We start from the raw sequence: 12,128 nt of genomic DNA on the forward strand, positions 1-12,128 counted from the left end.
ATCAGCCCTTAAAGGAGCCAAGAACCTTGAAGTTAAATTCCTATTTCTTGATTTCCCATAATGTAGAAACAATTCAGCCATGATATTTCTCCTAATGATCATCCAAAGAGAAAAACACTACTTCTTCGTCAAGGGACAACAATCTTAAGGAAATAATTGATAATTCCTTGCAGAGGTGTGGAGATACATTGGTTTCCCAGGAATCCTTACTCTGAGTAAATCTTGCAATGGGGATAATTCAAAATTGAAGATTCACGGACCTAATGGCTTAGGATGAAGATATTCATGCTCCCTCTTCTCAGCACTGTAAGTTTTTCCCTTTGATTTGGTGGTCTATGGACAGCAGAGGTTTACAAACCTCTTTCTTATATCTACCGGGATGTAAGAAGGATTTAGAGCAGGAAATTCAAGAAATTCAAACCTTGCCCTTCCTTCTGTGAGTAACAAGTTTATATACATACAAATTTTCATGTCCTTACTCTCTTGAGAGAAAGAATTCAATATGAAATTTCAAACACACATAAATTTTTTAAATCATGTGGAAAGGAAACCTTCAAATAACAGAAACCCTCTTGGACATTAAGTGTGTGTGTGTGTGTGTGTGTGTGTGTGTGTGTGTGTGTGTGTGTGTGTGTGTGTGTGTGTGTGTGTGTGTGTGTGTGTGTGTGTGTGTGTGTGTGTGTGTGTGTGTGTGTGTGTGTGTGTGTACTTGGGCTTGAACTAGGTACTGTCCCTGAGCCTTTTCCACTCAAGGCTGAAGCTCTACCACTTGAGCCACTGCTCTACTTCAGGATTCTTGGTGATTAATTACAGATGAGAGTCTCACAGATTTGTCTGCCTGGACTGGCTTAGAACCATGATCCTCAGATCTCAGCATCCTGAGTACCTAGGATTACAGGTATGAGCCAGGGGCATTGGGTTCCATATTGTTTCTTTAAAGAAAAATGTCTACAGTATGTTCACAAATAAAATAAAAAAAATAAAGAAAAATGTTTCCATACAACTGACAATTCAACAATGCTACTTGTATTTCTTTTTTAGCTTAGCAACAAAACAAGCATGGAGTATGCGGAGTGAACTTCCCGCAGTGGCTGTCAACCTGTTTACATTTCCTTTTTTCTCCTGAGATCCTTATGTGTCACAGGAGTTGAACATGGCCTATAAAGATGCCCTCTAAACCTTGAAAGGATTTCTGTATCACTGTGGAGGACCAGTTCTCGAAGACATTCCCAATCATCACCCAAACCCCTCCTTATGTTTTATCTGTCAAGAGTTCTGGCAGGAAACAGATGGTGTACTTGGATGGCTAATTAAAGAATTTAACAAAGGGACCATTTATAAAGATGTGATTGGGAACAAACTAACAAGCAATAGAGAGGATCCCTCTCCCAAGGACAGGGCAGCCAGATTGTCACCATCTCAAAGTGAGAAGACACAAGAATCTCTCAGAAGCGAAGGATGACACAGCCAGTTACGGTGGTGACCCTGAAGGAAGGAAATCACCAAAATAAATAGTCATATTTACCTCCCCTGGATGTGCCACCAGGGCCCTCACCCAAGTTCAATCAAAACTGAGACCAGTGGGGAGAGAACTCATTAATTCTTTCTATACAAATCTGTCCCCAGGATACAAAGCAGGACAACAAAGGTGAGATGGAGGCGCTAGAGTGGAAGAGTGAACCAAGGCACGATGAATCTACTCTCACACTTATGCACATATACTTCAGTGAAACTCACCTTTCAATTTGAAAACAACTTAGTGGGAAGTTTTTCATCAGTAAAACCAGGAAGCAATTTGTAGTGTGTGTGTGTGTGTGTGTGTGTGTGTGTGTGTGTGTGTGTGTGTGTGTGTGTGTGTGTGTGTGTGTGTGTGTGTGTGTGTGTGTGTGTTTGTGTTGGTACTAGGACCTGAGCACTGTCCCTTAGGTTTTTGTTCAAGGCTGGCACTCTACCACTTAAGCCACAGCTCCATTTCTGGCTTTTTGGCTGGTTAGAGGAGACAAGTGTCTCAGATTTTTCATGCTCAAGCTGTCTTCTAGCTAAAATCCTCAGCTCTCAGCCTCCTGCGAAGCTGGGATTACAGGCATGAGCAGTCGCATTTTATAGTTTGAACCATTTTAAGTGGAGAAAAAGAAAGAACACATTTAACAAGATAACAACAGACACTATAAGGTAAGAGAAATATTTATTTAATTTTGCACAAGAACGAGCTGATACTGAACAGATTCAACCAAATAATATTAAGTGCAGTAAAACAAGAAAGTAGGGATGACTTTTCCTGTTAGAAAATACTAAGTAACCATGCCTGTGCATTATTTTTTTATATCATTACAATAACTGGTATCAGACTTCTTTGCAGAGTGTGTACTGTACATAATGCATTACAGCTTATATGTTTGCTTCAGAAAATAGAATTCATTCACTGCCTGAAAGCTTGTCTTTGTGCAGTGAAGAATCTGACTGACTCGTGAAGCTTCTGATCTAGGAGGAAGTTTCCTGTACCAGTGAAAGCCAGAGGCTTCCCAGGATCCACTGGGCTCCTGTGTCCTAGGTCAGGCGTCATGACGTCACGAGTTGCACACCAATCCTACAAGAATGGCATTAGGTACAGCAGAGCCAGATCTGTGGGCTAGTTTTTTCCCCAAGAATCTTCCTTTTGCCTTCTGTTTTCCTCAAGCTCCACAAATTCCACAATTGAAAGTTCACTCAGCGACTGACAAAGTGTATTGAGCTGCCCATACATCATCCATTTTCACCATTTGTTTTTTGGTCTTTTTAAGGAAAGAACATTCTTTAAACAGAAATCTCCCATGAGACAGTTAACTTCAGAGTTCCTGAAGGCACTGCGGATCGACTGAGCAACAGATGTGGCCATTCTAGGAAAAAAAAAAAAAGTGAAAAGGAAGGTGGAGTATGGTTTATTAAAAACATTAGCAACTACTGACAATGACATACAAATGCCAACTATGTAGTTCTTGTTATTTCCTGAATCTCTGAATGGCTACTCAGGACTCTCCTACTACACGGCTGACCATGCCCAGTGATGTGGTAATTGTGGACTGAATTCACTGACCCTCTGACACACTCTTGTATCACACTTCTTTTATTTCTTTAATCACAAAATACCTGCTAAGCATATTGGCACTAGCCATATTAATAAAGTAGATCTGGTTATGAACATTGTAGGCAAGTGTTTATTAGGGAAAGAAACTAGAAAGTACCAGTGAGCACACAATGAAAACTTATGGACAGTACTTTGGATTGCTGTGCCCCACCATGTGTGTGCTGATATTCTTAATGGCCAGGATAATGGTAGCAGGAGGTGAGGTTATTGGGGGTTACTTCCATTTAGGAAGGCCTCATCCTCATCTCTAATTCGAATACTGGAAAGCTTGCTGCTTACTTTCTCCCCTTCCCCCCTTCCTCCCCCCAGCCCCTGCTCTCCATTGTTTTAGGACACAATGAGAAGATGCTCTATATATACAAGAAGAGTTCCCTTGCTAGACTCGAGATCATCCAGTGCCTTGACCTAGGACAATGAAGGTGAGTCTCTCAGTCTTTTGACAACTGTGGGAACTAACATTTATAGTTTAAACCATCCAGTCTACGGTATTGTGTTGCAGAAATCCAAACTGACTTAAGACAAAGAGAAAGATGGGTAAGCAGGGCAGCTTTCTCCGTAGAGGTCCAAGATCTGAAGGCAAATGCATGGAAATAGGCCCACAACACAAAGCCCTGCAGGAGAAGAGGTTTTAGAAATGACCAGAGTTTTCTATAGTTAAGAAGCTGAGAAAGGTTCTGATGAGGAATTTAACTTGGTGAGGAAAATAGCATACTAGGGGAAGCAGGTAAGGGATGGGCTGAAGTGGTTTTTACAAATATCAAAATAATGTTATGGACTACAAGGAAGGAAAAAAATCTCCCTTCCATCTTCTTAAATTCCTCACACTTGTACTTTTCTCACCCAGCTCACTACTACTAAGATGATGTGAATGCAGCTATTACAATTACAGTGATAACACTCTCTTTACACTTCCAGTTTGAGTACTCTGTCAGATACTTTGCCAGCATCTTAAACATGATCTCATTTCAAGCCTTCTGTATTCCCACCGGGGACTCTATGAATAGTCACACATTTTAGTTCAGAAAATGGAGATCAGAAAGCTTAACTATCATGTCCAAAATCACAGTTCATAAATGGTAGAGCTGGGATTCAAACTTATGTCTGCTTCTACAATGCATCCTCTAATCTCTATTTTCCCCTCAGATAACCAACTTTCAACCAAAGATAACTTTGATTAAAAATGTATTATACTTTAATATGATATAATCAAAAGTGTCTTTGTTTCCCTAAGATCAAACTTTTGAAAAAGAGAATTTAATACTCTAGTCTTTGCTGAAGCACAGCAAATGAGAGGGGGAAAAAAAACCCAGCCTATACCCAGGAAGATAATTATTGATTTAACTTAATCCTAATCCTTTCAAAATTACAATTAAGCTGAATCCTGACTCTGGCAGTGAGACAGAGACTTCCCATCTCCAGGACCTGCAGCAGAGTTGTAAAGCTTTACCGTCATTCTTTGAGCCCCAGACTATCTACGCATCACTATGTACTAGCTCCTCCATTGAGCAGAAAGAGAGAGCATTTGTGGTACATCCTGTCACTTGAGAAATTATCACTCAAATTCCATGAGGAAAAAAAAAACTTCTTTACTACTGTTCCCATAAGCATGCTTCAAGAAAAGATTTTATTTTCCAAAAAAGTTTATTTTCCAAATCCTTCCATGAGTATCTTCTTCATGCTGTGTCACTGGCTCTGACTTTGCAGTACACTGCGCTGTAACACTATCATTGGCAGCTCTTCAATTTGAGAAAGTGTGTAGTTCATACATGAAAGATGAGCCAGTCTTCCTACCGGGGTTCTGAACTCAGTAATGACGTAACTGATTCCATAAGGTGATCCTGCCTATGGATGAAAACAATGGAGTCTGGACAAGATATAAAAATAGGAATTGTGGGCGATGGAGAGCGGCGGGCAGATGAGGAGGGATTTCAAGCCTTGAAGGGAAAGGAAATTTACTGTGTGAGATTCACTTTGCCTTGGTATTTCACATTAGGGCATTCCTTAGCCTGCATCTTCATATAACCATAAGTCAGGCAGAAATGTGCAATCTTAGGGGCTGGAGATGTCAAGAGGAGAGCGTAGGGGCTCAAAAAGTTTTAAAAGGGAATGCCTATACAGTAGGGAAGTGAATCAACACATTATTTCCCTTCAAAGCTTCGGCTGGTTGTTGAATTGCAGAGGAGACCCTACAGAGATAATCAGGGCGACTCAGCTGGAATGCTCTCAGTAGAGATTTCAGATGTGTTCACACTGTATCAGTATTTAATATGTGTCCTGGCCAAGTTGGAAACAATTGGTAACAATTCAAGTTTTCACTGAAATCTTCAAAAGGGCCATGATAAAGGATAAAATAATATCTCAAGATTAAGAGGTACATACTCTATAACTAAAAAGAAGTCAGAACACAGACTCATGTAACAAGTACACCATCAAGTGCCTACAAACACAAAGTGACTGGCCAGCTATTTACAATCTGCCAGAACAGAAATACCCTTCAAAGGAAACCAGTGGAATCTAGGATCCATACAACATGGCATTCATGGTATTCTACATACTATAAAATGAATAAATTTGAGGAAAACAGGGAAATGTGGCCCTTAAGAGAAAAAATAGTATAGAGAAAAGACTCAAAGATGATTTTGATGTAATTAAGCAGATGATAATTAGGAAATTTCAGTTCAATACATTCAAAGATGTTTAAATAAACTGTTACCTAGCTGGGCACTAGTGGCTCACACCTGTATTCCTAGCTACTCAGGAGGCTGAAATCTGAAGATCACAGTTCAAAGCCAACCTAGGCAGGTAAATCTGTGAGACTCATATCTGCAAGTAGCAAGCAAAAAGCCAGAAGTGCTCAAGTGATAGAGTACCAATGTTGAATGAAAAAGCTAAGGTATAGTATTCAGGCCCCAAATTCAAGCCTAACTGACTGTATTGATAATTTTGTATGGTCTGAGAATGAAGTTATAAATAGCCAAAGGCAGATTAAATTACTTATTTAGTTTTAGCATTGATCTCAAAATTATGACAATGAAACCAAAAGCTATTAAGTTAAATTTTATAGGAATAAGAAGTTCAGGGGCTGGGGAGGTGGCTCAGTGGTTTGCCTTGCGTGCATGAGGCCCTGGGTTTGATTCCTCAGCACCACATAAGCAGAAAAAGCTGGAAGTGGTGCTGTGGCTCAAGTGGTAGAATGCTAGCCTTGAGCTGAAGAGCTGAGGGACAGTGCCTAGGCTGAGTTCAGCCCCTACAACCAACAAAAAGAAGAAGGAGAAGGAGAAGGAGGAGGAGGAAGAGGAAGAGGAAGAGGAAGAGGAGGAGGAGGAGGAGGAGGAGGAGGAGGAGGAGGAGGAGGAGGAGGAGGAGGAGGAGGAGAAGGAGAAGGAGGAGAAGAAGAAGAAGAAGAAGAAGAAGAAGAAGAAGAAGAAGAAGAAGAAGAAGAAGAAGAAGAAGAAGAAGAAGAAGAAGAAGAAGAAGAAGAAGAAGAAGAAGAAGAAGAAGAAGAAGAAGAAATTCAGTTGCTTTCAACTATCACTATTTACTTATCAACTAAAAATGAATAATTCAGAGTTGAGTGGGATAGGGAGACACTATTAATGCTCTGGAAACAGAACTAACAGATGGTGCCTAGTATAATATCTAGTTTGTTGTATGTGCAATTTATTTTTAAACTACACAAAATCTAATAAAATTAATATCTGAGACAAATTGGGCAAAACTGAGCATATTGTTATAAATCATAACTAATAAGACAGCAAATGGTATTATACAGCAACTTTTAAGAATCAGCTCTTATCTGAGGAGATAGAACTTTAATATCAAAATGTACTTTCTGGAATACATTTTTATCAAAACTCAAACTACAGTAGTTGTTTATAAAGAAACAAATGACAAGCTCATTCATGCTCTTTCCTAAATGCATTTTTCTCACTGAAAAGGCTTGAGCTGTTATTTTGTTATAGTTGGTATAATTTCTCTTCTTTCTTTTCTTTCTTTCTTTCTTTCTTTCTTTCTTTCTTTCTTTCTTTCTTTCTTTCTTTCTTTCCTTCCTTCCTTTCTTTCTTTCCTTCCTTCCTTCCTTCCTTCCTTCCTTCCTTTCTTTCTTTCTTTCTTCCTTTCTCTTTCTTTCTTTCTTTCTTTCTTTCTTTCTTTCTTTCTTTCTTTCTTTCTTTCTTTCTTTCTTTCTTTCTTTCTTCCCTCCTTCCCTCCCTCCCTCCCTCCTTCCTTCCTTCCTTCCTTTCTCTTTTACTTTAATTTTATTTCTTTCCTCCCTTCCTTCCTCTTCACTAAACCCCTTCCCCTTCCATCTCTATCATTCCATCTCTCTCTCTCTCCTCTCTCTCTCTCTCTCTCTCTCTCTCTCTCTCTCTCTCTCTCTCTCTCTCTCTCTCTCTCTCTCTCTCTCCATCCTTTCTCTTTCTTTTGTGCTATTACTGTCATTTAACCTCATTTCTGGGCCTTATACTCTTGTTTGCCTTTTCATTCACAGCTAGCACTCTACTCTTTGAACCATACTTCCACTTCTGGTTGTTTTTTTTTGCTGGTTAATAAGAGATAAGAGTCTCTTGGATTTGTCTTCCCTGGCTTTGAACTGTGATCCTCAGATTTCAGCCTTCTGGGTAGCTAGGATTACAGGCGTGAGCCACCAGGGCCAGACTGATATATTTTCATCCCACCACCTGATAGATATTTTTGTTGCTACTGTGCAAAGAGAATAACTACTTAATGAAGTTGAATCCTTTATACCTTTGATCTGTGAGGTTAAGTATCAGAAAGATGTTTATCTGTTGGTCATTAGAGCTCGTTTTGAGAAATTCATAGTTAAGTATACATATATCAAATATATATGAAGGTAATATGAAGTGTATATACATTACTAACTTGTACGTTCTTTCAAATTTGCTAATGTACTTTCAGAAAAACAGCCATAAGTAGTCACTCACTAAGCTTTGCTTGAGTGACAAATTACAATGAAAAAAAGTGGAGATTTGGTTTTGAAGAGGGAAAAGAAGGTATCTCAAAGCTTAACGCATTTTACATTTCTTTGTCCTGTTATATCAAGCCACTCTAGTAAGAATTTATACCAAGTGAATCTGAATTAGATGGCTCTATTGAAAAAATTTTACAAAATGAAGTGCTCGCTTTGAAACCAGAGCAGATACAGATACAGTAATGCTGAGAAAAAAATGTGACATTTGTGCTTTTTGGCTGCAGTTCTTCAACCTTTATATTACTTACTTAGTGTTGGTATTGCTCAAAAATTATAGCTATGAGTTAAAAAGGTTACCAAATTAAACTTTACAGAATAACAATCAAATTAAAATAATTTCAGCTTGGTCACTATATCTAGGAACTCTCTCTTTCATCTACATTCTCTATATTTGTGCCCTCTTCAAAATAAAAGGTTTAATGCTCTCTTTTCCTATGAGAATAAAGAGAAAAATCTTTATAATGATTTTTCACCAACTGAAGGAATAAAATATGGTAAACCAATCTTATATTTTTCAACTCAATGTAACTGACCATAACAAACTAAGAAACATGCCCATTTTTTTTTTGCTGTATTTTGCAGATCTCAGAAAAGAACCAGATCGGAATCAATAAAATCATATTGCCTTCCATCATGGATGGAGAAGCACGAAGTCTGGTGGTACAGTATTTTTTAAGCTGGTCATAGATGGCTGTATTAAGGGAACTTTCTAGAAGGTGGTTGCCACTGATGATCACCATGATCACTGCCTACACATACTCCTTTCTCTCTGGATACCCGCACAGGCTGCACACGACACTCAGCCTGGTACTAGGAAAGATGACAGTTGTGTACCCCATCTCTACTTGAATGACTAACAGGAACTACTCTGCACTGTCCAGGCAAGGCATAGCAGCCTCTCTGAGCACTGGCGTCCCTGACACCACGCTCACTGCTGGGACCCAATGGGCTTTATTTACCTTGCACTGGCACAGAGTGCACTCAGTGCCATGCTTGATCCACGAGGACCCCGTGAAGCGCACTACATTCATCTCGTCCAGGCAGGTTTTGGTGATGTCATTGCGGATGGTGTCGGCCTGGCAGGGGTCAGTGACACAATGTGGGCAGCACTCATTCTCTGGGAGTACACTGAATTCACACTCCACCTCCGGGCAAGGCAGAGGCCAGCAGTCCACTTCCCCTTGCTGTAAGAAGGGATGAGGCAGGGAGGAGGGCAGATGGGAAGAAAGGGAGAAGGCAGTGAGTGAGAGGAGGGGAGCAGTGGTTACTCCATACTGCATGATGCCATTCATGGTTATGCCCCATGGTCAATGCCCAGGAATCCTGCAAAGGGTTTACACGAGCTTATCAGAACCATGAGTTCGGACTGGGAAGGTGGCTCAGTGGTAGAGTGCTTGCCTTGTATGCATGAGGCCCTGGGTTCGATTCCCCAGCATCACATAAGCAAAAAGAAAAAAGCTGGAAGTGGCGCGTGGCTCAAGTGGTAGAGCACTAGCCTTGAGCCGAAGAGCTGAGGGACAGCGCCCAGGCCCAGAGTTCAGGCTCCAAGACCGGACTCCAAAAAACAAAAACAAAAAACAAAAACAGAGCCATGAGTTCCTTATGGCAGCTAGATTTTTTGAAAACAGTTTCAAGAATTAAACCACCAAGAACACAAAATTTCCCTTAATAAATTTTGCCAGGCTGTAATCCTAGCTACTCAGGAGGCTGAGATCTAAAGATCACAGTTTGAAGCCAGCTTGGGCAAAAAACAAAAAAAAATCCATGAGACTCGGAGCTCCAATTAGTCAGCAAAAAGCCGGAAATGGAGGTGTGGCTCAAGTGGTAGGATGTTAGTCTTCAGCAAAAATGCTCAGGGCTAGCACGGAGGCTGAGTTCAAGCCCCAAGACCAGTGTATACACACACAAAAAGACAACAAAATAATAAATTTTGCATGGGCCTATCTTTCCCACTATAAAGAAGAGTGATTCAGTGGCGATGAGGTCTCTAGTTCACATTTTCATCATGAAGTGCCTTTTTTATTCCTTTGTCTTTTTGCTCACTAACTTGTCATGGGTTATGTTCTTCAAGAGAAAGTTTTGCCCATTTTCAAGAAAATAGACTGAAATAATGAAGGGAATTTGACGGTTGATCTTCATTCATGTAGCTTTTTCTGTGCTGTGCTTTGAACGATTTCCTCAAACTCCTGTCCAACACAAAGCCTACCAAACACCTTGGAATTGATTTCTGTCCTTCTTATTCCACACGGAACAAACATGTGAGGTAAATCTTTTCAAAAACATCATTCCCTAGCTGGGTGCTTGTAGTTCACACCTGTAAGACTAGCTACCTGGGAGGCTGAGATCTGAGGATTGTGGTGTGAAGCCAACCTGGGCAAGAAAGTCTGTGAGACCCTCATTCTCCAATTAACCATCAAAAAGGTGGAAGTGGAGCTGTGGCTCAAATGGTATTATGCCAGCCTTGAGAGAAAAAACACTTAGGGACAGTGAGAAAGCTAAAGGATGGCATTCAGGCCAGCATAAAACAAGAACAATTGTTTTTGTTCATTTATTTATTTAGAGACAGCGGAGGCTGGACTCCTACTTGAAATCTTCCTGCCCCAGCCTCCCAAGTTCTAGGATTACAGGTGAGGAACATCTGCTTTGAATATTCAGTTTGAATATTTATTTATTGCTTATCTATAGTACGCAGAAATGAAGTGTACACAAGAATAATACTGAAAGTAGTATCAGTATTTAGAAGAAGAAAAGGTATTCTTAGGAAGGGAGTTGCTACTGGGGTTTGAATTCAGGGCTTTGTGCAGGTTAAGTAGGAGCTCTACTGCTTGAACCATACCTCAAGCCCTTTTCTACTGTAGTTATTTTTGAGATAGGGTCTCACTTTTTGCGTAGACTGGCCTAAACCATGATCTTCCTGGCTTAGCTTCTTCCCCTAGCTGGAATGACAGGAGTGTACCACCATGCTCTGTTTTCCTGTTGAGATGGAATATCACAATCTTTTTGCCTGGGCTGGCTTGGGACCTATGAACCTCCGCATCTCAGTCTACCACCCAGGTTGGAGATATGAAGTGAGGAGTTCATGAACTTTTTGCCCAGGCTGGCTTTGAACTGCAATCCTCCCAATCTTGGCTTCCTGAACAACGAAGATTATATGCACGAGGGACTCATACTTGGCTCATTGCTTGTTTTATTTTTTTAAGTCTGAGGAATAAGCAGAGATAGGCTAGCAAAATATCTATCTGGAAAGAAGAATGCCTATTTTCGTGAATGTCATTGTTCTCCGGTAGCCATCTGTAAGTAAGCAAACTAGGCAGGAGGGGGAAGTGTACAATCTGTCTTACTTTGGGGCCACAGAAGCACTCCTGAAGGAGCTGTCACTCTCAGAATACACATAGTCACACACCACATCTGTCCCAGAGGCTTCTTTCTCGGGTCCAGCATTTCGTCAGCCTCCTCAGGCCTCGTTTTCTTTGGTATGTGCCAATCCCACCAGCCTGGTACTGGGTGTCGGCAGTGGGGTGGGCAGCCTGCCTCCCGCTGAGATCCCAGGTCTGCACCCCCTGCCCAGCTCCAGGCAGCCACAGCCACTCACCAGGCAGCGGCACTGCTGGCAGCTCTGCAGCCAGGTGTCCCCGCTGTTGTACACGGTCTCCCCGTTCTGGTGGAGACACTGGCTGCTGAGCCTCGGGTCACACTCGGGGCAGCAGAAGAGATCCACCGTGGGGTTCTCACAGTCACACACCATCCGCCGGCACATAACAAATCCATTCTGCAGCAAGAAGGGAAAGGCATGAGCCCACACCCCCAATTCCCAGGGCACTCACGTCATCTGAAGATGGAGGTGACTCGCGGCTGTTCAGCCAGCAGAACACATTTTTCTTTATGATTTGTAGTGAACACAAAGAAAATGCCCAAACTGGATGCCCTGGAGGCTTCCAATGTCTTTCCACTTACCACCTCTCGGGTGACTTGATCAGAAGGAAACCTTCCTGAAACCAATCAGTATGAGATGTT

General features: G+C 41.2%; 1 protein-coding gene across 3 annotated transcripts in view; it reads right to left on the bottom strand.

Annotated features, from left to right (window-relative positions):
- Positions 1–2,168: 2,168 nt before the first annotated feature.
- Positions 2,169–12,128, bottom strand: part of Nell2 (neural EGFL like 2) — a 387,809-nt gene continuing 377,849 nt past the window's right edge. For all 3 annotated transcript variants that reach the window (XM_070039336.1, XM_070039332.1, XM_070039338.1), the window contains 3 exons: positions 11,707–11,883; positions 9,074–9,298; positions 2,169–2,876 (listed from right to left, as the gene is read on the bottom strand). In XM_070039336.1, coding sequence (XP_069895437.1) covers positions 2,826–2,876; positions 9,074–9,298; positions 11,707–11,883 — 453 coding nt within the window. In that variant the 3' untranslated portion in view covers positions 2,169–2,825. The remainder of the gene's footprint in view (positions 2,877–9,073; positions 9,299–11,706; positions 11,884–12,128) is intronic.

This window comes from Dipodomys merriami, unplaced genomic scaffold, assembly GCF_024711535.1.
Source record: "Dipodomys merriami isolate MVZ:Mamm:240054 unplaced genomic scaffold, mDipMer1.0.p SCAF_10, whole genome shotgun sequence".
NCBI lineage: Eukaryota > Metazoa > Chordata > Mammalia > Rodentia > Heteromyidae > Dipodomys > Dipodomys merriami.